The 25,898-nt window shown below is 44.6% G+C and overlaps 1 protein-coding gene across 1 annotated transcript in view; it reads left to right on the plus strand.

Annotated features, from left to right (window-relative positions):
- The first annotated feature begins 283 nt into the window (after nt 1–283).
- Nucleotides 284–25,898, plus strand: part of TMEFF2 (transmembrane protein with EGF like and two follistatin like domains 2) — a 134,648-nt gene continuing 109,033 nt past the window's right edge. Inside the window, exons 1-4 of the mRNA XM_072874427.1 lie at nt 284–577; nt 1,968–2,077; nt 8,161–8,290; nt 11,157–11,183. Coding sequence (XP_072730528.1) covers nt 391–577; nt 1,968–2,077; nt 8,161–8,290; nt 11,157–11,183 — 454 coding nt within the window. The 5' untranslated portion in view covers nt 284–390. The remainder of the gene's footprint in view (nt 578–1,967; nt 2,078–8,160; nt 8,291–11,156; nt 11,184–25,898) is intronic.

The raw sequence follows: 25,898 nt of genomic DNA on the forward strand, positions 1-25,898 counted from the left end.
GGCCAATGGGGGCGGCGCGGCGGCGCACGTGACGCGGCGGGCCGGGACCTGCTGCTTCCCCCGCGCAGAGGGATGCGGGCGGCAGAGCGGGGCAGGCGGCGGCGGCGGCGGCTGCGCGGCGGCGGCCCCTCCGCGCCCTCCCCCCGCTCCCCGCCGCCCGGCCCCTATGGCAGCCGCTTCCCGCCCCGCCGCCGCCCGCACCCCCGCGCCGCCCCGCCGGGCTCCGCCGCTCGCCCCAGCGTCGCGCCCGCGCTCGGCCGCCGCTCGCTGACCCGCTGCCGCCGCCGGCCGGGGCCCCGGGATGCCCAGCGGCCCCGCCGCCCGTCCCTGCCGCCCGCCGCGCCGCCCGGGGGGCACGCCGCCGCCGCCGGAGAGTTGAGTTAGGAAGTCATGGTGCCCTGGGAGCCCTCCCCGCCCCGGCAGTGCGGCGGCGGCGGCGGCGGCTGGACGCTCTGCGACTGCTGCTGCTGGCTGCTGCTGCCCGCCGTGCTGCTCGTCCTCGCCCGCCCCGACAAGCTGGCGGCCTTCCCTACCTCCTTAAGCGACTGCCAGACGCCCACCGGCTGGAACTGCTCCGGTAAGCACCGGAGCACCCGGCGCTCGGCCCCGCCGGGCGCTCGAAGTTGCGCGGGCGAGCCCGGGGAAGGCAACTTCAGAGGGCGATGCCGCGTCCCGCTGAATACGCGGGAACAGAGAAAGGCAAAAAGTCCCGGGCGTCGGGGCTCGCCGCCGTTCCCGGCGCGGCCGCAGCCCCCGGCTGCCCCGCTGCCCCCCGCTCCGCGGGGCCGGGCGCGGCAGCCGCGCCCTCCGCCGGTGCGCAGCGCCGCGGCTGCGGGCGGCTCCCCGCGGCAGGGCTCCCCGCCGCACGGCGCCCCGGCCCCGCCGGAGCGCAACTCCGCGCTTAAACGGGACAGCTCGGCGTGTGGCCGCGGGAGAGACGGGCCGTGTGTGCGCATCCTGCGGGCGGCTGTTCCCGTGCGCACCGAATTGGGAGCAAATCGGGGTATGGACGCCGGGAACCCGGTGCCTGTTCCTGAAAGTCGGGCTGACCTTTATAATGAGTTTCCTATGTAGGTCAGCAGCCGGCCCTTCTCCGCGATGTACAGCAATTCTGAAATTAGACTGTAACAGCCTTCTAAGGGAAAGAGCGTTATGTGGGGTAACGTGTGCATCACACATAGTATGTTAGATCGGAGGGGGGGGACACACGATTTCCACGGTAAGCTCTTAATTTTAAACATGTAGTGATATGGTTAAGAGCGCTCGGACGTTTTTTAAAAAAATCGATGGATTTAGATCTTAATGGGTTTGGAGCCTGATATAGCTGTTTTGTTTAATACCTTGCTGCACGCTGTTGGAGTGGGAAGTCAGCTAGCGAAATCTGAAATTCATGCTTGTATTCGTGAACTGAATCTTCAGTCAGATCCGTTGATTTTTCCTGGAGAAAATAAAGGCAAAGAGCTAGGTTTGCTCAGCGGCTTGTGGGGAACCTGGCACTTCTCCTGTTAACTTAGAGGTGATCAATCTTCATTGGGATCAGGCAGACCATCACGGAAAACACACAGCCTGTTTGTCTTTATTACTGGGGGCTTTGTTGCCTCATGGGCTGGAGAAATTCCAATTTGGAGTTTTGTCCAACAGATTTGCGATCGGATGGGGATAAGTTGATGATATTTCCAACCCAGAGCCATGAAATAGCATAATTAACGGGTGACTTTTGGGGAAACAAAGCCTGTGAAATCGGAAAAAAGTGTGTGAGGTAGTGGGGAGTAAGGACTAAGAGAAAGACCGAGGGAGAAACAAGAGAAAAAGTAGAAAACTGAGGACAGGGAAGGACAAAAGAAAATCTGGACTCTGTCGTTTCATTAACAAGGTTATTGTGCTGTGTGCGTTAAAATGCAGTTGTCCCGTATTGTTCTTCTTGCTAGACCAAAGCTGACTTTTTTTTTTTTCTCTTTACATTTGAGGTTACGATGACAGAGAAAATGATCTCTTTCTCTGCGACACCAATACCTGTAAATTTGATGGGGAGTGTTTAAGGATTGGAGACAGTGTGACTTGTGTCTGTCAGTTCAAGGTAAGAAGACTGATATTTTGTTCTGTAATTCACTAATGAGAATACAAATCAAGGCTCTCCCTTTATAACCTATCACTTGGCAATTTATTTCTCTACGTGCAGCGAAGTTAGAGGGAAAACCTGGCAGCGTGTATAAAAGCTGGCAGGAGAACCAACTGGTGTCAAGAAGACCTAAGTTTCTCTGGGAAAATGCAGATGCTGTGGCTTTAAATGTCCCTTTGGGTCTGCAGTTTCAGGTTGTGCATTTCTGGTTTTTCATCTCTGCCCTTTTAACAAGGATTTAGAGTCCTTTCTAAATTCATTTCTGATACAGATCATGGCTTATTGTATTCGGAGTTCTGATCTAGTTAAAGAAATGGATCTGTAATGTGCTTATGCAATATTTTCAGGAAGGGCTGCATAGTGACAATGCTTCTGCCTGTTTATCTGCCCAGCTGATCAGATTAAGGAGCAATCCCTCTGTTCCAAAATCATGAACTTCCTTTAGGTTTTATATAGTTTTAGGAGGGCTATTACTGAGCACTAGGGGTTTTTCCTTCTATTTCTTTTCTCTCCCTCTTGCAGCTACATCTAAACCTCAGGCATTCTCAAAGTCAGACGATTTCATTATGAAGGATTCCATTTAATATGTTTTAGCCAACTCAGAAAACAGCTGTGCTTTACATAATGACCTGAATACAAACTGAACAAATTAAAGGAGTTTTAAGCATGTACCAGCACGTGTTGTATGTACGTTTATGTCCCTGTGGTTTCTTGCATTTTAATGTGGATCTGTGAAGTTGTGGAACTTGTAACACTGATTTGAGTGTTTACAGTAGAGCAGGCCAAATAGTGCACAGTTCAAGATCGTGCACATCTGTAATGATTAATTTATTATTGAGCTGTGATAGACTATTTGCTTTGAAGCATGACAAGTATCGTTTATATTTCTAGAGCCAAATGTGTCTTTGGAGAAAAAACCCAAGTGATAAATTCCTTCATTTAAAACAAAGAAGGAATTTTCTGTAATAAGAACAAGACAGTTGTTTGTGGAAGTGCTTGTGTTTCCCATGTTGGGAGAGAATTCATATTGACCACGGGGGTTTTTTTATTCCATTTCTAGTTTGCATGCAATCAAAAATTCAATGTGAGAATGCTGGTTTGAGCATTTGCCTTGGCTCAGCATGTGCAGTGATTTAAGGGTTGGTCTGTTTGCTCTTTCTAAGAAAAATTTGTAATGCAGTGAAACGTCTGTGACTTGTCCCATGGCCTGGTGGTAAGCTGGGGCAGATGTTGTGCCATGAGCATTGGGAGCTTAGAGCAGCGACAGAGAGCGCTTGGGTCTTGTCTTTGGTCCCAGTTTGGGGTTGCCTTTTGGCATAAAGCAGTGGACTCATAGCCTAGAAGGAGCAAACTCAGATGTTGCTATCGGTGGGAAAGAAGGCATTGGGAGCGCTGTTTTCCCAAGGCAGGATGCTGGTCCCTGGTGACTCAGGGTAAATGAAGCTAAGTAAACCTCTCTGGGCTGTGTTGTCTCCTCTTTGAGAGGTGAACGCTATATATATATGCTGAGTTGAGCAGTTCTGTAGGGGGCAGTTGAAACAGATTTAAGGAAATCAGCTAATTGGTGTATGAATATGTAAATGAGATCAAAAGAATAAGTTGGGCAATTGTGAGCCTGATCACTAGTAAATGAGTTGAAATCAGCAGTAATCTCTGGTTTCAGTGGCTTTTGGATCAGGCCCTGTAAACACTCGGCGCTCTTTGTCTTGATTTGGGCCCTCCGTGGAGCCGCAGGGCTGACTGTGACCTTGGAGGGCAAATTACCTGTGGCTGATCCTGTGCCAGCGCTGCGAAGGGCCGTGCGGTGCCGGGGGCTTCTGTAGTCAAACGCGTCCGCTTTGATACAGGCAGAGCTTGGGAGGATGTTAGCTTCTCTTGTAACCTCAGTGGACAATGTGACAAGCCAAAAAGATATGCCACCAGAGTAGAAAATTAATTTCTAGTGCGCTATCTGAGGCTGGCCAAGTAAGGCAGAGCCAGCCAGGTAATTTATGTCATGAGTAAGGGGGTCCTCCATCAGAATTCAGGCCCCCCATCTCAGTGACAGCTCTCTGGGGTGATAGTGAACAAATCAATAGCAGGCTCCTCATCACTATAATTACTTTTTATGTTTTGTCCAGAATTTGCCAGGGGCTTTAACGGCAGCTTGAGAGAATAGACAAGGACGGAAAGCTAATTTTGCCTCCGTACTGTTGAAAAGTCCTGGGCTGGCCAGCCTGTGTCTTGAGGGGCTGGGGGAGGCAGAAGTGGGGAGCAGGGCTGCTGCAATCTTGGTTTGGGTTTTTTCAAACCAGAATCACAGACGCATTGCGTCTGTCCAAGTGGAGTTACAGTTAATTTATTTTTATTTGAAAGGGTGAATACGATCAGACTGCTCTGGAACACTCGAGTTAGGCTTCCATCCTGGGAGAGCCAGCAGGCACGTGCTAAGGAAGGGATTCATATTGGTTGGCTCTCCTGTCGTACTCTACCGCAAAATTATAGCCCGTTCACTGACTCCTCACGATGAGACATGTGTTGCATTGGAAAACACCATGTCCGCTCTGATCAATAAATGCAGCCCCGTCCCCTGCTCAGGGCAAGCCCAGACCTTGGTACTGGGCCAGTGCTTGCTCCAGCAGTGGGGTTGAGTGTGGGGGAAACCACCACCCCTTCCCTCCCTGCACAGAGCAAACTCAGTGGGTCCACCAGAAGGTGCAGAGCTGTGCCAGCAGGCATGTGGTTGGAGACATGGCTCGCTGGGGTCTGTACCCCAGTCTGCCCAAAGCCATAGGTCTGGCAGCCTGGGTTCTCTTCCCTCTTAGATTTCATGAACATATCCAAAAATATACGAGGGTGTTTCCATCAATGTTGCATGTCTTTTCTCTTTAGTCACCAAGACCGTGGACATTCAGTTTTTTATGTGAGGAAGGAGTCCTGTTTTCATGCATGCTGAGTTCCTCACATGCGTCAGTGTTTACGGAGCTGGAACATCACCTGGCCAACTTGCAGCTTTATATTATATTTCCGGAACATATTTTCATGCTACTTGCTGCAAGGTGTAGGTGGCATTTTGGGAGTAGTGAATCTGCGAGAGTAGGAGGCGGTCAAGCTTTTACCAGGAGGAGGAGTTACACAAGTTATCATTTTCTTTAGGAAACAAACCTTATGCTTTCAGTGCCCAGCGCTGACCCCAACACTTGCAAAGCTGGTTTATCCCTGGCTGTGACAGTGGGCACTCAAGGCTGCTGGTGCTGAGGAAGGCAGCCTTTGACTGATACTTGGCTGAATTGGATACATCTGTTGCCCTGCTCTACAGCTGTGTTTTAAAAAAGTGCATGTATAAGAGAGAAGTGGACAGTATGGCACTGTGCTGCTGGTTTTAGTGGGAGTTTTGACATGGATTTCCCTGAGTGCTTACGCCTTACTTGAGGGATGAAGAATCATTTCCACATCTAGGGCTTGGTCTATTGAGCCCTAAACCAATGCAAAAAATGTATCGCTAGACTGAGGAAACTGACAGTCAATGTCTAATATTCTTCAATACTAGTAAGAACTATTTTATGATGGTGAAGAGCTGCAAGTACTGGATTCAGCATGGTCAAGTACACGAGTCTAGCTCTAGCGGGTTAGGAGTAACCTGGTGTCTAACATCACAACCCTTCTCATCGATGGTCTTTTCTTTGCCGGGTAACTTCCACTATGGTTTCCTGATGGCTTTTGGAGCCATCCCAGCTCAAAGCCAAGGTAGGATCCATCTAGAAGATCTCACATCTTTCGTTTCCTTGTGGCTTCTGCCTTTTCCATCCAAATACTAGTTGTCCAATGGCAGTGGTGGAAAGAGTAGGCAGCAGATGAAGAAATACATCTTTGACCAGTACACTTTGAGGAAGAAAAGGCTTCATCACCTGTGCTCATCATGGAGTACCCTCTACCTCCGCTGGCTGAAGCCAAGCTTGAGCGTGGCAGGAGCCACGGGAGACATGGAAAAACTTCTGCCAGGAGAGTTAATCCTTCCTGGAGCCCTGGTGTCTCTTAAATGCGTTTTAAAATTGCCAAGCTTTGGAAGAAGTTCCAGCCTAGCTCATAGCAGCTCTGTCACTTGTTTCTGTGGATTGGGTTTTCACTCTTGATGCTGTATGCTGTTAATGTAGGGCTGTCTGGCCTTTTCAGATTTGCAGCTGAGTCAGTGTAAAAGATTGTCTCTCGCTCTGGGCGAAACCAGCAGAGTTTGCCACTATGTTTCTTGGGAACAGGATCCAACATTGTTTCTACATGTAACAGAGCCTGTTGAGATACTTTGGGCCAAATTCTGCACAGATTGCTCTGGCAAAAACTCCCATGGGTGACAAGCAGATAGTATGTCTAAAGCAAGCATGATTTGATCCTTCATGCTTTAAAAAATTTGCATGATTGTGTTAATTGTCCTGGTTAAGTATTCCAGATCAGCCTCCAGCAATTGCTGTTGAGCTTCTGGATGAAGTTGGCATTTTCTGCTTGAAACGTTGCTCGGATTTGGAACATAATGGTGAAAATAGCATAGAAACACTTTTTAATCAACTATTTAAAATCTCTGCATGGAGGAGCCCTTCGTTAGGAGCAGAAGGAGAGGATTTCTACTGTTGTGGCTGCTGGTTTTCGTTCTTGTTCCAAGGGAAAAGAGCGCTGGGGGTGGGCAGCAGCTTGGGAAGATTTAAGAAAATACAATGCATAAGGAAAATGTCATTTGATTTGGCCCAATCAAAATGTCACTCTGACCAACTATGAATAATTTCTTGGCAGCTGCTCTCTGTGGAGTCCTGCAATTAATGCAATCTATGCAATTGTTTGTGTTAATCACTTCTGTAGTCATTCACTTTGAAGGATATTTGATGTTTATATCCCTGGAATTTCAGTTCTGCATTTTACATTGTGACTGATGAACACACCTCAGACACTTTGCAGCATAATACAGCTAAATAGGAAGTACAATTTCTTTTTAATTTTCACTTGGATTTAAGCAGAGGTGAGCATTTGTAAATAATAATTGTGGTAATTCCATTTGTTATAATTAAACAATGAGGCATACCAGGAGTACGGTAATCATGAGATAATCATATCCCTGGTATAATTACCATGTACAGGGTACATCCAAGTATTTCTAAGCCTCAGAGTGTGATTATCTTATGATAACTGCACCCGGTAGGTTGCCCAATTTTCAATATAAAATGGAATTATTTTTATTAAAATGAACAAGAGAGGGCAAAGCTGTCTTTCGGTGGTAGAGGGAACAAAGCAGGTAGTTTGCAGAGCTGAGCAGGAGTTCGAGCCGAAGGAGGGGTGCATGGTGTGAGTAACTTCTGCGCTCTTCGGCGCGCTGGCTGAGCTCGCTGCGGTGCTGCTGCTCCTGCTCCTGCCTGCTGGCCGCCGCGGGGAGAGCTTGGACCTTCACAGAGCATCCTGGCTGCGGCTCGCCAGGAACTGAATTGTCTCTGCAGAAAGAGGGTTTTGATCATAGGTCTCTCAGAAATAATTTCCCTCTGTCCACTCAGTTCTAATTATAGCTAAGTACTTAAATGGAGAGTTATACACACACAGGCAGACACTTCTGTGTATGCAAACGACTGTCTCTGTAGCAGTGAGGGTGTGTATGTGCAGGAGGAGGGGAAAAGCGAGCCTGTTCGTTACAATTTGTCTGTAGCCATCCAGTGGAAACACATGAGCTGCTATTGCAGATGTGAGGAGCCGTTTGCCTTGCCTATATTCCTTCCCCAGGAATGCCCCCACCTCCTCCTCGCAGGCAGAGGCCTCTCTGAGGGCACTTATTGAACACTTTGCTCATTCAGATTATCTTTTTCCTGACCTGTTCAAGTCTGGTTTATGCTCCTCTGCCTTTTGTCTTTTTAAAAATCCCCCCTCCCTCTCCCCTGGTAGCTGTAAAGGTGAAGAGGAGGGTCATGTCCCTCCTCTCTGTTGTTTTCCCAGAGTTTTAATACTAGAAGGGGGCGGGGGGGCACCCAAATGGATGCTGTGCCACCCTGCTTGTGTGACTAACGCTGCTGTTCTCTGTCCGTTCCCATCAGTGTAACAATGACTACGTGCCCGTGTGCGGCTCCAACGGTGACACCTACCAGAACGAATGCTACTTGAAACAGGCTGCCTGCAAGCAGCAGAGCGAAATACTCCTGGTGTCCGAAGGATCGTGTGCGACTGGTACGTATAACGCACTCCAGGCTGCCTGCAGACCTTGCCATGCCCCTGAATAAGATAACCTGTGGATGGCAAAAGCCATTTGAATCCCTGCTTTGAATTCATTACAGGTTAATTCTTTGCGGTCTTAGGCATAAGAAGTTGCTGCCATCATTCCCTGTTAAGTAACTAACTTAGTATAGGCTCACAGTCTATGATACAGTATAGCCTTCACACTGTTTTGAAGAGTGCAGCACAGAAGTTGTTTTCTTTTTTTAATATGTATCTTGTGCTCCTTGTCATCCTGTGTGCTGTGTACACTTCTGAGCTGTTACGACAAGTAACTGCAAGCAGATTAAACGAGCAGATGTCTGATAAATGGGCATCTGGATTACCACAAACCTCTCCATAATCTGGAGAGATAGAACTGGAGCATTATTGCCTGCAATCCAGTTTCTTAGGTTTTTCCTTATGCATGCAGAGCCAGATTCCCAGCTGGTATGATTCAACAGACCACTGGTTGTAATGAGCCCTGCCAATTTATACCAGCTGAAGATTTGGCCCAAAACACATTTAACGAACAAGTCTGTGCAACAGGTTTTTTTTCTGGACTTGTTGGAAGAATTCATTAAAGAGTGTATGTGAAAACTGACTGGCATTTGAGGCATCTTTGCTTAACTCAGCATCGTGAGCTATTTGCATCTCTGCTTTTATGAAACAGCTAGAAAGGTGAATGAGCAAAATAAATCAGGAAAGCTGAGTTGCTTATGCTTATTCTCGAAGTTTTCCTTTTGTACTCAGTATCTGTTAGAGGTGGGCAGTGAAGTTAACTTGAAAAGAGTGGGAGGAGTAAGTCTTTGTTCTTGGGAGAGTTCTTTAAACTTAAAGCAGAATTTTTTCTTGGCTGAGGACAGAGGAGTCAATAAAAAGTGCATTAGACAAACTTTTTGCAGTGCTGTAATTTTGTGTTTCGTACACCTGAGAGAAAATAAACTTCTTTCCCTGGAAATGTTGTTCTTCTGTGAAGCTGTTACCTGACAATTTTCACGAAGGAAAAACCATAAGCTGCAATTTTTTTGTCTATAAATTGGTATTAAATGGAGCTCAGACTGACAAAGCCTATTGTGGCGTAGGATTTGTTCAACTTAGTAAATTCTCTCAGCACAGCAACTGGTTTTTTTTTAATCAAAAAGTTTGAACCAAAAGGGATAATTTTAGTGCATTGCTACATCTTTTCTTAAACTTACCTGCCCACTGGCAATGGCCATGTTGGAAGCATTCTTGCTGAAACACGTTGTGGATTTCAGAAACAGAGAAGGAAAAAAAAAAAAGGGCTTTCCTGAAGTCTTAATCATTTGGCCTCTTTTTCCTTCTCTCAAGGAAGGAGGCTCAGCAGAGAAGGGAGCAGCTGTATACCTCAGGTTTTCCCTGTGGGATGGGGCAGAGAGAGGGTGCGCAGGACCCCCATCAGGGATCTGGGCTGCTGGGAGGTCCGGCAGCGAGCAGCCCTTCTGGCCATGACCGGCAGGGTCCTGGGCATCGAAGGGTAGGGGCAGGAGGAGGGGGATGTGTTCCTTTTCCTCCAAAGAGCCAGAGAATATGGTAGTTTATCTGCCTCCCGCAGTGACACTTCTTCCTCTGTGCTGGGGAGGCCTGGCACACCTGGAAAGCAGTGCTTCCCGGCACCGTGAGGGCATTGTAAGGAAGATGCCTTTCTTTCCTCTTTCCTCAGTAGCTCATTTGGGAAAGAGCATCAGGATGGAAGATCAGATCAGGAAAATGCAGGAGATGGTCACTGGCAAAACACCATCATTTTCTGTTCTCTTTTCCAGCCATCTTTTTCATCTGTCCTATGCAGTCTTGCTGTGTAAATCTACCATTTTAAGCCATTCTTGCAACAGGTTTATTTAAATAAAGGTTTTCCTTTTTTTGACTTTGAGCAATGATGGCATGTACAAGCCAGTACAGATCCACCAGACCTTGCTGTCAGTAAATTAGATCTAAGAGTTCATAGGGTAATTGGATCCCAAAGCAGCCTTTCCAAACTCTTTCTATTAATCTTGATGCTGATAAATGGATAACCCCTCCACTAAGCGGGAGGATGGGATGACAACCTCCCTCCCTTTCCTGAAAAAGAAACTCCTCTTATGGATTATTTTTGGTAACCCTACACGTGTATGCATTTCTGTGCTTTGCCTTGCTTAGAAAGTTTCGTAATGAAGCGCCGGGCTTGGCAATTTCTTGATGTTGCACTTTCTAAATTTGTGACTCTCATCATTCCAGCCATCAAGCATCATTCCAGCCATTCCAAACATCAAGCAAAGGAAAAATAAAGATAAAGCACTCAATTTTGAAGCTCAGCAACAACCTCAAGAAAAATGGCATTTTAATCATTTGTCTAAAGACTTGGAATAATAATGATTTCAATAGTTTATTCCAACTAGTTATGATCTGATGAGGTGTCACTGTTTTGTAAAGATAATGACATGGATTTCTAATTGGTCTGGCCTCAAAAAAAAAAGGGTTTAAAAAATTCTCTTTGATGGTGAGGGGTTTAGCAGTGGCCAAGTGAAGTAACTTTGCACAACTGTTGGGAACAAAGCTTTATCAGTCTCAGTACAACAAAATGAGGCAGAGGCTTATGAGGACGTTACAGCACTCCAGGGCTTACATTATTTTAGTCTGATATACAGACTTTAAAGAAAAAGAGTTGACACATGAGAAAGATGGCTTGAGTGAACTACGTTCAGATTAGATCTTTATAATTTACCCAGGGATGACATCAAACGTAAGGTACACTGTAATATACTTAACTGAACAGTCTTGCTTCGCATGCTTGCAGGACATACTGTAGCACATGAATATAAATGTCTTTCTGTTCTTTTCTCAGATGCCGGCTCAGGATCTGGAGATGGAGGTAAGAGCCATCTTTTAATATCTCTGTGCTTATGCGTACACACATTGTCTTTTACAATTTCAGATTGTAAGTGGATATGCTTTGCAGCTTAGTTGTTACACTATATGTTGTCTTTTGTTTAACTTTTTCTCTGAAAAAAATGACATTTTGCATTTTAGTCAAGCTGGAACCTAATAATGACATGCTGTTTTCTAGGGAAATTCAGAAAGCTGTGTTACTTCTAATAGGACTTAGAATTATTCATAGGTTGTGCTAGGAGCTCTGTCTCCATCTACTGTTACAGTTGCACTCATTTGTTTTATGTTTAGAGTAATATTTCTTTTGTTTTTAAAACATGAGCCGAACCCTTGGCACCTCCTCACTGGAGGATTCAAGCCAAATATTTTGTGGTAGGAGAGAGCATTCTTTCAAAGATACGAAGAAATGTCACAGGGAAAGAACAATGTGTTTTTATAAGAACAGCAGCAGCAAAAATGAATGTGGAAATAGTCCAAATCCTTTGCTGCATACAGGAGATGCTATAAAATGTAGGCAAACTTGCATTTAAGTTGGGGGTTGTTGTTTTTATTTCTTAGGTGCAGTCATCTATGGGTTTGCTTGTTTAACACTGATCCTAGGGTTTGTGACCGATCCTTCTTGGAAGTATAAGTGTTGGGTCTGGGTAGTGCCCTGCCTCAGAGCAGGGAATGTGACTTTTGGGAGCTACTTGCATGGTGGGGCTGGTGGGTCAGGCTTCTCTGGGGGCTGGGAGGGCCAGGGCTAGTTTGGGTGGCTATGGAAGGTTGTCCTTACCCTCATTTCTGCCCAAGCCCCCTGAGTAAGCTCTAGGAGCCCCATGGCAGGGGAAGGGCAAGGTCAGCATCAGGCTGGGATGCTGCTGGGCTCCTCCGGCTGGGGTGGCCACCAGGAGCTGAGCCAGCTTTCTGCATAAGACACAAGACACAGACAGCAGGTCTGGGCTCTTACCCAGTTTTATGGCTGGATTCAGGTTTTTAGAATACAGTCCCGTTATTTGGCAAAATATCACCTAGTCCTTGTGCTGTTTTGGTAATCAGTATATTAGAGAGCACAATGTATAGGTAAAGTGTTATTTTTACCTATGAAGTGGTCAACACCACGAGCATGAGGGACTTGCAAAGGACCTAATTTTCTGATATTGGACTCAAGCTGTTTTCTGAAAATCAGGACACTTTAAGATGTTTCAAACCTGGCTCCCAAAAAACCACAACCTAAAATATTGCTATTTGTTTTCAAAAGTTTTGTCCAGCTATTTCTATTTTCATCTAGTGTCTCTTTAAATTGTCTTTTTAAACTGTTAGACCAAAGAAATTCCTTATTCAGTGCTTAACAGAAATCTAAAATTTAATTTATATGTATGATAGGGTTTTCACACACATGGTCAATAAATCAGTTTTCAAATTAAAAAAGTCATGCAAAATTCATCATGTATGTACCAAGGAAAACAGATAAGTTTTCCAGTTTGTTTTATAACTGGGGGAGGTGGGAAAACAAACTTGGCCACTTTCTAAAAGTAATGAATTCCATACTGAAAAAGCATAGGAATTTAAAAGCATGATTTCCAAACGGTTTCATTTGAAAAGCTGAGGTTGACAAAAGACAAGCAGAACAGGGCCCTGGGGACTGACTGGGCAGATAGTAAGGAAGCAGATTTGTGAAGGAGACAGAACCAAGTTGGTGCATGTGTTTAAAGGTCTACAAAGCTGCCTTGTATTATTCAAGATTTAGTAGGCAGCTACGGCTGTTCTTAAAGTACAAAAGTATATTTATGTGCCCTAAGAAGCTAAATCCAGCCAAGTAAATGTTGTCACTACATCCCTCTTTACTAGACACGGTCTTGTTGTAAAAGCTGTAATAAATTTTGGATGTCATCACAGTAAGTCTTGTAAAATCCACTTCAACAATCATGAGTGGGATGTTTTTCTATGAGAAGGTTGAGGTCTTAGGCAATCTTGTGTGTTTTCTGTTTTTATGAAAGTTTTCCTTTCTTACGCTTCTTCAAGCAGTCTTGGTTAGCAAACTGCTAACAAGTGCAGCATCACTTTTTTGCAAAACTACAGCCATAGGGACTCTCCCAGCTGGCCATACTTCTGCCAGATCAGCGGAATGGTGCTGTGCTGGATGCTGTAGGTGTCAGAGGTGCTGGATATGTCTGCAGCAAGGTACCCGAGATATCTTGGATGCTGGGAGCCCTTAGGAACAGCCATTCTCTTGCTGAATTGCCCCGTTTCTTGTTGCTGTCGGAGTGCTGGTAGGACACAGGCTAGTGCAACGCTTCGGCATCGCTGTTCGCTCTATGTTGTGTCTATGTATGTTGTGGTTTTCAGAGCTGGCAGACTTTCTGGCAGAGTTCAGGTTTGTATAATTGTTGCGGTCTGTCTTTGGGAGGTTCCTTGCAGCCAGCGAGACCCAGGCTGGGAGCCCTGGAGGACTGCTGTGGGCACGGGCAGGCTGAGCAATGCCTCCTGGGCATGGATTAGGAGTCTCTGGTTAAAAAGACAAAGAGTGGATGGACTGCTACTTGAAGGCACCTGTAAGGGCTGATCCTTCAGTCTGAATCGCTGAGGACTGTCCTTAGCAACAGGAATCTCTGCCTCTCAGCACTTGTAGGTAGAAAAGGATGTTGCTTCTTACCGGAGCGCCTCCATGGTACTCCCATGGGTTCCCTTAGTGTTCTTGTATATCGCTCCACAAGCTGCGAGATGAGTGAGCTAGCTTTTCAACAGAGTTGTATGTCATGGCTAGATTTCTTTGGTCCGATAAGGTACACATCTAATAGGGAATTAACTCAAATTGCAAACTACTAGAGGACATTGTGTTTTTCCGGTTCTTGGAACATAGCAAGTTTCTTGCTCTGAGGTGGCTTCCCCCATGACTGATAGCAGTTCAGCTCTCAGTACTGCTTCTCCCTCAATGGAGCTCTTGTCAAGTGAAATTATAGAATCATAGAATCATTTAGGTTGGAAAAGACCTTTAAGGTCATTGAATCCAACCGTAAACCTAACACTGCCAACTGGTTGATGCTTCAGAAATTGCTGGAAAGGGGTTGGTGCAATGGACAGACATACACAAACACACCATGTGGTCACACAAGCCTCATTTTCTCAGGGAACTGGATAGAGCAGGAACAGTATATCCAGAGGCCGTGTTTTGCCTGCCACGTTTCCCTTCTGCACATACCTACCTGGGTTTGCAGAGAAGTTTTCTCAATTTATTATTTAGGTTTTGGGGTTTTCTGCTTTCCTGTCAGGGATGCTGGGATCAGAGAGGTCCCAGCTTCTTAGCACTTTAAATGGTCTTGAGGGCTTTCCAGAGGTGATTTAATCCTTTATGCAGCAATAGCGTACAAAAATCCCTTTATTTGTAAAGCAATGGGGGAATCTTAATCTCATGTGATTACTGAGCCTTCGGCATGCACTTTTGGGGATATCCAGTAGATGGGTAAGAACAGTAGGTGTTCAAGTTTCTTACTGCAGAAGACATTTTTCCCTGCAAATGAAGACTAAAAATGCAGAATCAAGAGCTATTTCTGTGTTTTGATTGCTGAAGCTGGGAGTATGGTGTGGAATTATTTAAAAACCCATATCCCAGAAAGATACTAATCAATGGCAGAAAGAATGAATGTGGAAGAGTTTATACAGAGAGTAATTTAAAGAGATTCCATTCATTTTCATCTACGCCATTCTCTAGACAACTGGGTTTTTTTAGAACCCGATGACTCATGTTTTGGTGTTGAGCAGCTTCATAATGAATTCTTGCTCGTTTCCTAGCTTCCTTCAAACAGCGACAAGCTCAAGATGCAGTATTTCATTATAGCTCTTAATGTGCTAAGAACATCTTTCCTTGGTTTCTTTTTCACATTGAACACTTCTTTCCCCTCCCTGCATTGTCTGTATTCTGAGCTCTGTTGATTGGCTTGCATTCATAGTCCAATGGATTTACTGTGGGTGACTATCGCACTAGGTGTTTCTGTGATCCCCAGCATGGCAGTGCGTAAGCACCTACATTGAATTAGTTTCAGAGCCTCATTCAATTTCCCTTCAAGTCCTACTGACTTCAGTGGGAACTGTATAGGCCCCCTGGGTACACAGATCTTATCCTAGTTTGATTTTTATGTTAATTCTTTATGATCTAGACTAAAGCGGAATGAAAAAACAAGTCATAATTCATCAATATCATCGTCACCATTTATTTTACAGTACCATCTAGAGGCGCTAATTATAAGATTAGGACGCCAGTGTGGTACACCCTGATACTGTGAGGCACTTCTTCACAGTGTGGGAGAGAATAAAATCTGTGAAGCAGAGTCTGGATGTCCAAGTTGGGTGGAGGCTGGAAGTTGCATCACAATTCAGTGGCTGAAGTGGGAATAACACATGCCACTTCAGAGTCAAAGCATGCTGTGTCTTTTGAACCACGCTGTTTGTCAGCAGACCCATATGTAATCCAGAAGGAATTGGAGATTATACTGTTCTTAAAGTTATTCCTAATTTGCCACTGGTAGACGCACCTGGAAATCAACAACCTTACAAGCCATCTTTTCCCCCCCCCGTCTCTCTTTCTTTTTGCGTGTGTATTTTAAGGATGAGAATGGCTTGTTTGTTTGTTCATTCAGTTTATCCCTTCAGTCTTATCCAGAAAAATTGAAGTCCTGCAGCTCTTTGTAGGTGCCAACATGTAGATTTAATGATAGATTCAGAATTCTGCTCTGCCTTTCCTGTTGGCTTAGAGATGTGTGAGTAAACACATACATATTATAAATCTGTACGGAGCAGCAGTCATCTTGAAACACTAACCCAGAGAAAATAGGGAGGAAAAAAATTAACACTTTGAAGCCTAAATTATTTTTTAAGGCAAACTGTAATGCAGCATGTGTTTATTTTTTTCCTTTGATCAACAGGCAAACAGCTACGTTGACCCAATTGCATTTGTACTTATCTCCATGCTGGTTTTGTCTGACTAACTTGAATTCAGCAGCTCTCCTGCTTTTCCACTGATTTCCTTTCTGCTTTATTACAAGGTTGATTGATGGGCAGGGCTATGCAGAACACAATGAATATTGCTGCAAACACTGTCCTAGCAATAACACTTGAGCCAAAATACACTGTAAAACCTGGAGTGTGTATCGGTTTGAATGAAACAGTGTATAAAATGCAACGCTGATAAATACACACATATTCTCAATATATGGGAAAATACTGGGAGTATTCTAGTTTAACCTCTGAAAGAAAGGGAATTCTTATTTTGAGCTACAGATCCTGTCCTTTCTTTGCCTGGATGTAGTGGGTGATACAGGCTTCTCTCATGTGAATTTAGAATATCTGCTGACCCCACGTGCTATCATCAACTGCAGTAAGGCAATAGGAAAGCTTCTTCTACTCTAATTTCATTTGGGAGGTATAATTTAAAGCAGCATCAGAAGGTAGAGAATCAACTATAAGCAACGTGCACTGACTGGGTAAATACCTCTGGAGGGAATGTTTAAATCTTAAATGATTGACCTGACTGTGGATGGTCAAATATATGTCTCCTTTGTTAAACAGGTTTTTACCTTGTTAACCTCAGCATGGCACTGAGCCCAAACCAATAAGCTCTCTGAAAGGCTGGGTTTATTAGCTCAGGCTCTTCACTGTCCTAACATGATTACATGACGTCTAGTTCAGGGCCAGTGCACATCTGACCTATATAAGAGTTAGGTTGGGAAAAGGCAGTTAATGTCCCTTTGTGGCCTTTAAAAATTAAGAAAGGGTGAAGTTCCTATGTTTTTGTTGACTAGATGAGAAGCACTTGGGCATTCGCAAGTGCTGAACTTTTAGGCCCCCACCGCGGGCATTTTGTGCTGGGTAGGAAGCATTAGTGGTTTTGGAAATCCTAGGAAGGTATGGGAATGACAGGAATACCAGCTTCTGGATTCCTCTCAGGCTCTCATTTGAGCTAAGTACTGAGCTAATCGACCCTGCCTGACTGAGATATTCCAGCAAATCCCCACAGCTCCTGTGGACTTGAAGCTCTGTAGGGTTATATATAAAGTACCAGTCTAGGAGATACTGGTTTTGGATTTAGTTGCCTGGGTTCTGCCTATGTTTTGCTTGCTCCTTCTGCTGCTTCTGAGAATGTAGAAATTCCATTAAAAGTGATGCGTTTTATCCCTGTGCTTGCTTTGTTATTAATGGGCCAAAGTCCTTGCTGTGTTCTTGGTGTGAATGCACAGCTCCCCTCAAGCAGACTTTCAGCACTGAGAAATACTATGGGAAAGAGTTGACCCATAGTGATGTGGCCTGTTTTCAGCCATTCATGCAAAACTCAAGAAAATTAATAGAAGATGCCATAAAGATCCACAGACTTTTGTAGGCGAGAATTAGGAATGACGTCCATTCATAGCCTCTTTCCTAAATTTTCCAGTCTTCTATGGTTTTTAGCACTCCTTTTAAGTAGTTCAGAGCTACACAAGGAGACTGTGAATGGAAGATGCTCACCTACATCAGAAAATACTGAGGATGCTCTGGTTTTGCATTAAAAGTCAAAATTGCCTGTCCACAACAAAATGGAGCAAAAAAATTCCAAAATATGCTGTCTAATCATGTGCAATCTGTAAATTCACAAATAACTAAGTCATCAAACCAGCAAACAAATCCTGTGGTACTCTAGCAAACAGATTAAAAAGGGGGCATCCGATCACAAATACTCATTGGTCTGTTGTTGTAAACACAGGAAGAGATGCAGTGGACTAGATTTATCTGCTACATCTCTGTAAACCTGGATTAATTTTCCTTATGACAACTGTGGAGTCACCGGAGACTAGCCGTGATGACAGTGAGAGGTGGATCTAGCCTACTGTCATGGTTTAACCCCAGCCAGCAGCTATGCACCACCCAGCTGCTAGCTCACTTCCCCCCCCCCTCCCCCCCGTAGGATGGGGGGAAGAGAATTGGAAGGGTAAAAATGAGAAAACTCATGGGTTGAGATAAGAACAGTTTAATAATTGAATTAAAATAAGATAATAATAATAATAATAATAATAAATTGTAATGAAAAGGAAAATAACAAGAGAGAGAAATAAAACCCAAGACAGACAAGTGATGCAAATGAAAACAGTTGCTCACCACCAGCTGACCGATGCCCAGCCAGTCCCTGAGCCACGGTCCCCCAGCCAGCCTTCCCCCTAGTTTATTGCTGAGCATGACGCCATATGGTGTGGGATATCCATTTGGTCAGTTGGGGTCAGCTGTCCCACCCGTGTCCCCTGCCAGCTTCTTGTGCCCCCCCAGCCCACTGGCTGGTGGGGTGGGGTGAGAGGCAGAAAAGGCCTTGACTCTGTGCAGGCGCTGCTCAGCAGTAACTAAAACATCCCTGTGTTATCAACGCTGTTTCCAGCACAAATCCAACACAGAGCCCCATACTAGCCACTATGAAGAAAATTAACTCTATCCCAGCCAAAACCAGCATACCCACCGTTTTGCTTTCCTATGCAGGGAGTTCTTCCATAGGGAAGAAAAATGCTTCTCAAGCTTTCAAATGCCTCTATCACACTTACTACAAACACTTTACTTTATGGGGTAAGAGCATGTGTTCAAGCACATACTTCATTTTTATCACATGCTTAAATGCCATTGACTTTAAAGTTTTCTTCTGAATATGGATGTCTTGCACAAGCGGGTCCTGAGGCAGTCTTGGAGTGACCAGAACTTCTTTAGATCCTTGTGCATCTCTTGGTTATATATTCTGTGGTTTACTGATTGAAGAAGCTCATTCACTATGCGCTTGCTTTGAACTGATTTTGGCGTGACATACGATTTTGTTAGATGCTCTCATGAGATCTTAAAAAAAACAAATGGGATGAAAACTGCCAAGTCTCTCTCAAGGTTCATGTACTTGCTTTTCTTTAACTCTTATGTTTCAGACCTCAGCTGCATCTGGCAAATTTAATATATTCTGCATTGGATGTTTAAATTCCCTTTTGTCTAAGAGGCTTTATTTCCTTTCAGAGACTGGGAAATAAAACCAGAAATTTTGCCTGCTGTCTTTGAAGTCAGTGGGAGTTTATCTTCAGGAAGGGCATGACTGATTCCCAGACACTTAGCAAACTGGAGATTGCTACCTACTTTATGTAAATGCACATACAGGACAAGTTTAATGAGTGTGGTGCAAGCCCAAGAATCCAGAACAATTCACAATCAAATCCAGACAAGTTAAAATTTTATGGTACCGCGCTACCAGTTCTTAAGATGTTGCCACAAGTCTTTCAGTCCAGGTTTTTGAATAGCGTTATAGAAGATGCTTAGTTTTTCAGTTAAAACAAGCACATAAAATGTTTTTAGTCCTTGTTGCTCAGGAGAATACTTGAAGCCGAAAATGCTCAACAACAGGGAGAACTCCAAATTGCATTTTGAAAATAATCATGATTCGGGGAAGAAGTCAGAACTCTTCCATGATATGTCACGTAATTTTTTTAACAGCTTGGACTTCTTATCTCATTTGTTCTAGCTGCATGGGAGTTAGATAATGATGGTGCCTATTTAAACCCATTTAAAAAGCAGCTGCTGAAGCAGGACCCTTTTTACCTCAGTAGCTCCAAATATCTTGCAGGCAGGAGTTTAAAGAGAGCTAGTTAAGGGACTTTAATGTTGGTTTTTGATAAGTCTGGGAACATGGTAAAGTTCTAAATGTCTGAGAGAATGTAGGGGTGTGGGTATTAAAAAGGGTAGGGGAAAAAATCCAGATATTTATAGGCCTGTCAATCTGACATTGATTGAGGTAAAGCAGGACACGCAGACCCGGACCTGCTTAATAAAGAAATAAATGAGAACTAATGCTGAGCAATGTAGGCTGATGTAATAGATTTTGTCAACTAATTGAAATGTTATTTATGAAGCTACAAGTTTGCTTGATAAAGACGACAATATTGATGTAGTATACGTGAATGTCAGTGAAGTATTTGGCATGCCACTACATGACACTATGATTAAAGAACAAGAATCATGCAAAATTAACGTGGTACACAATTAGTGGAGTAAAAAATGCCTTTCACAATGTAATTATAAGTGAATTTATCATTATTAGATGGACAGCACAGGGATCAGCCTCATGCTTTCTATTTAGTTGTTTGTTTTACCAGTGACCTAGGTGGGCACATACTTTCCTCATTGATCAAGTTCTCAGCAGATATAACTGGGGAAGTAAGAAACAAACAGTTCACTGATGCAACCCAATCTGATTTACTAGGTACACTGGTGCAAGAGCAGGCCTTCTGACATGGCCAAACATAAAGCCACAACCATAGAACAAAGATGGGAAACCAGAGGAGCGTGAGGTGGGGAAACCTTCCTGGAAACAGTGATGCTACAAAGAAAGCTGGAGCCTTGGTAGTTAGTGAGCTCGTTGTGAGAATCCTCTGCAAACACAACGGGACAAAGGGCCACTGTTATCCTGGTATATTGAAGAAGCAGACTCTTGAGCCAGGGGTAAGGATGTCAAATCACCTTCACCTTTAGTGGAGGTGGTGCCACAGCTCCAAAGGTACCGAGAAGCAGGGGAGAAGGCTGTGCACAGCCAAGGGCGGTGGCTGGCAAGCAAGCTTTGCTGTCAAAGCTTTGATGCCCTTAGCTTTGTCAAGGGAAAGGAGAGGGGTGCGTAGGTCACAATCAGTAAGTACCAGCGTGGGGAACGCAGATGAGCAGCAGGGCTCTTTATGCTGACAGACAAAGGTCTAATGAGATGCCAGGCTGGCAATTAAAGCTAGACAAACTGAGAGTAAAGTTTAGATGCATGTTTGTAAATGAAGGCAATAGCACATAGAAGCAAGTGATTAAAAGTTATGTCGGATTCTGCGTCACTTGAGGGTTTGACACTTGGATGTCTAGATTGCTCTGCTCAAACAAGGACAAATTGGAAAGTCCAGGGCCTCTGTCGTGTGGGAGGTCACAACAGATGCTCAGTGGACCCTTAATTCTAGGTAGCATAAATTAGTTTACACATGAAATAGGCTGAGTTTAGCCTATTTTGTCAGCAAGATTTCTGTGTTAAGCAGTCCGGAAAGGGATTGATTATGTGGATATGTTTGTTCATTTCAAAATCCACACAAGTGTTTTTCTCTCTGCCCTTTCCCATCTCATTGTGTACATTTACATATGCAGGTAATGGAAGAGATGTGGGCTTTAGTAGCAAGTGGATAACCTCATGCATAATTCTCTGCTAATTGCTCTGTATTTAAAAATAGGCCACGCTACACTGCATTTCATCCTAAGACTTCTTTATGTTGTCTGGCACTGGGTAACTTCAGCAGCTCCCGATCTTATCCACGTCATGACAGGCCCCTTTGGGCTTCTCTCTGTCCTGCAGTGCTGCTCTGATTCCCAGTGTAATTACTTGTCTACCCCCAGCTGGTGCTTAGAGGAAATCCTGAGGAGGAGGAAGAGGATCACCAGCTATCTCTGGAGGATCTGTCCAGGATCCTTTTCCTTCCCATTTCTCCTGGCATAAGGGGCAAGAGCAGAGGGGAGGATCGCACCCAAAGAGCTGTGAAGTTGGAACCCATATTGACCATGATTAAATATCATTTGATTTCTGTCTGTTATTACAAAGAGCCTTCCCGGCTTTGATGTATTCGTGTATGTGATGGTTTGGGCGGTGAGAGAGAAGGTACCAGAGTAGACTGTAATTGCTTTGGCTCATATATGTTGTCCACTAGACTCAGGCAGAGAGGCATTGTCATCTTTGTTATAATAGAGCTTTGATAAACAAATAACTTATTCTTTTGTACAGTGCCTGAGAATTTTCATCAAAAGAGGAGGGAGCCAGTTATATGAATCATAAGGCCAGTGTAGGACAAGGCTATGCTGTAATTCATTTAGACAAATGTTGAAGTAAATTGATGGACTCAGGTTTGTTTAGATTAGTGGCCTTTTGAAAAATGAGTTGTCCTGTGTGTACAATTTTTCAATCTGTTTACATCTAATTAGCTGTTCAGATTGGCTAAAATTAAGTGATGTCACTTGTAATGCATTCAGAGGTGAAGATATGATAAAACAGGCTCTTTTATAATCTCTTCAGCAAGTGGCTTGGAGCACTGGCATAGTGTGAACTGAGGGCGTATGGAAGATCAATCTGTAACACGGAATCAAATACAATCAAGCTGCAATCTCACAAATGTAGTGAATAGTCTATAGCATCTCTCTTGTACTGATTCAAAGAGGGAGCAAGTTTTTCCGTCATCCTCTCCCACGACTCCGTTTCAGTAGATTTGCCTGGCTGGCTGCGGCATGGTGTTGGGGTGGCTGCCCCTGTATGCTGGCATCTTTACCTATTTCACTATTGATTCTTGCGCGCCAGGTATTCCTCCCTGGAGACAAGTCATTTGAACAGCTTGAAATCTAAAAACTGCCTGCTGCAATGTCAGGTTTCTAATTCTGCAGCTCAGCTGACAGCTCCAGAAAGTCCCTATCAAAGGCAGAAATTACAACACTCTTCAGCAGACTTTGTTCTGCCACCATACGGCCCCAATTCTATTTTACTGCTCCAAAGCCTAGAGGCTTTCACATGTTTCTGACCGAAAATTCTGCTATTAATATGTAAGCTTCTCAGCAATTAAGCTGTGCTTATTGCTGCATCAGTGCTTTTAGACCAGCAAGCAGCACCCTCTTTACAGCAGCAGCAATTTAGTTCTCATGCTTAGTCATGGATACACGTCTAAGGAGATTTTGGCACAGGTATTCTCAAATATTTTTTGAAGTTTTTGTTAGTCTTTTCTTTCTTCCTTGGCTCTCTGAAGGCTTTTGCTAGCAATGTTCAGATCATTCGCCTGCCCTTCTGTAAAAATCCCTGAGACTTATGGGATTTGAGTATTTGCCAAACTGTGAGCTTTCCCATGGGGAGTATAATGGGCTGTCACCTGGCTTCTGCCTCCAGCTCCCTACAGCGTGGCATGCGTTTCCCATGCTGGCACGGCAGTGTTGTCCCCTCTTAGCTGGCCACTTGACCCCATAGCATGGGACGTCATGAAGGAAGGGCAGGTTCCCCTGCCCCATTTGTGTGAGGAGCTTCAGTGGGGCCGTGTCCCGTCTCTCTTCCCATGACCTGGTGCGCTGGGATCGGTGGTGATGCACCTGAGTATCTCTGCTGGAAATGAAAGCTCAGTTCAGTGGGACAGGACTGCATTTCATGGCTCAGGACTTTAGGGGCCACAGTCCTGCCGTTCAGTCAGGTGCCACAGAAGCAGCAGAAGGGGACCTTTAAAAGCTGGTGGGAAGATGGCCCTGTGAATCCTTTGCAGGCAGCGCTGGGGAGGCTCAGCAGGCAACTTAGTGATAGCACAGCTCATGGCAAAGAAGGCCTGTCAGAGCCATCCATGTGCAGGAATTGGGCTGGGAGCTTCCACCTAGACTACAGCAGTGAAAAGGCCAGCTGATGCCATGCCCAGGCACCTTTGTCCTCACAACTCCTTCTGACCCAGCTCCCTCAGGTACTGCCCGTAGCTGTTTTCTGGCTCCCTGTGTTTCCTGAAAGGGGCTGAGGGCACTCAGCAAGTTACGAGTTCAAACCGTGAGATCTCAGGTGCCAGGGCCGTGCCCAGCTTGGCTCCATCCTTGCTGTCGGAGCTCTTTCTGGCTTCATCCTGGGGTTTCTCACCTCCTGCCCCTGTGGTGGTGACTGTCCCCTTGCTGTGGCAGTGGTGGCTGGGCCAGGCAGGGTTTCCTTGTGTCAGCAGGGGGAGCTCGCATCTTGCCTGTGCTGTGGGTCCTGGAAAAATGCGCTTGGGTATTTTCCTTTGATTTTCATTTGCCATTCACGTGGTATACTCTGTCAGGCTGTATCCTGTGGGGTGGATCAAATCTGAGGCCCTCGATCTCAACACTTCAGCATTCTCCTAAAGGTGAGGGTGGCAAATGCCTAAGCAGTATCTATAGGCAGCAGCAATAATATTGTTTTTCAGAAAGAGAGCATTTTACATGGAGAGGAACTCTTCTAACCAGTAGAGTAAATCTGTATCTGAACCCCTTAGTGTTACTTATGGATTCAGGTTGGAAAGCTGCAGTGTGCTGTAGCTCCTCTGCTAGAAGGTACTCTCTTCTGGATGTCTTTAGCTGGATGACAGGTGCTTTGGGGATGAAATTTTCCTTATATTGTTGAGGACGATTTTCTTGGATTCTTTTTTTTATTTGAAAACAATACCATGTGCCATTTTTGAATTGACAGTAGTACTTATGAAGTGAAGGGTTTTGTTTTTAAGACATTCGTTCTTACTACTTGAAAACAGCAGTTTCAACAGGCATGAGCTAGTGCTGGGCCAGTCTTCAACAGGATTTTTCTATGTTTTCTTTGTGTCTATCTACCCTCTACGTGAGGTTTAAGTACCTCCTTTCCATCTCAACTCCTGTGCTACAACATTTGCTGGTTAAAAGAGATCCTCTTGATTTTGCTGGGCAGTGAGGCAGTTGTGTTAAACTAAGCCTGTTTTACAGAGGTCAACTAGATTGAGAATAATCTATGTTTTGCTACAGTCTCAAACCAGTGTCAGGGTGTACAAAAAAGTACCCTTAATTTGGAAGTAATGCTGAGAAAATCTATCAGTAATTTATGTATTGGAAAGAACACCTGAAGTAATTTTCTAGAGCATTATAGTTATTTAAAAACAATTATAAACATAGAGCACAAGAAGGTTCAAAGTTGATAAACAAATGGGAAGAAGCCTCTACAGGTAGTAGCCTGGAAATTCACCAGGCTACTTCAGCATATTTTCCTGTCTTCATCTTTAGGTTTTCCTGCTTCATTCCTTTTCAACTTAATTCATAGAAAGGAGAGATTTTGCTTTGTCTTACCTAAGGAATTGAACAGCTGCTAGAGGTAGGAAAAATGGTGGCACAATCTTTTCATCCTATTTCATGAGACTTTTCAGAAGTCTCTTCTTTCTAGGAGAGATTACTCCTGCAATCTGTAATTAGGAATATGCACCCCTGTTTATTTTAGGAGATACATGGTGGTGAGGCATATAATCTGCATTTTCTCCCTTCCCGTAAAAGTACCGTGACTTCAGGATCAGGGCCTCAGAAAGTAACCTCTGCTGTTTCTGTGTTCAATAGCATTGTAGAACTAACTGATGATATGCTATTAATTTGAAGGGATGTAGAGGGAACATAAGATCCTCAGCAGACTCTGATCTGATAGCAGGTGAACAGCATGGGAAACTGTCAGAGTGCACAAGTTGCTAAGGTCAGATTAAATTAGTGCCCAGCTACTTGTACAGTGGTAGTAAGTGCTAGCACATATGATACAAATGTCACTGTGTAAATCCCTGCAAATTCCAGTTTTAATGGCACAGAGAAGTCATTTAGCCATGTCACTTGAGAAATGGCAGTGCCTCAGAGTGGGGCAGGCAATGAAAATTCTTCCTGATTTTAGGACTCTGTCACTTTTAGTGTCACTCATAAGGGGTTAGACTGGTTCAGCTTGATGTCTCAGCTGAGTTTATAAACATGCTGAAAATCCAGCAACCCTCATCTTCGTTACCTCCCATGAGGATAAATTGTGATTAAGGTGCCATCATCTCATGGAGACAAAAGTAAGCATACTCTCATGATCATGTATGTATGTAACGAAGAGAGGGAGAAGACATCGCAGAGCACCCTGGCCCGGTGAGCAGCCTTTGGGAATGCTGCCCAGGGGTGCGTGTCGGATACGTCCAAGAGAGGCAGTGAAGGAATA

The sequence above is a fragment of the Ciconia boyciana genome, chromosome 10, assembly GCF_034638445.1.
Source record: "Ciconia boyciana chromosome 10, ASM3463844v1, whole genome shotgun sequence".
In the NCBI taxonomy this organism is placed as follows: domain Eukaryota; kingdom Metazoa; phylum Chordata; class Aves; order Ciconiiformes; family Ciconiidae; genus Ciconia; species Ciconia boyciana.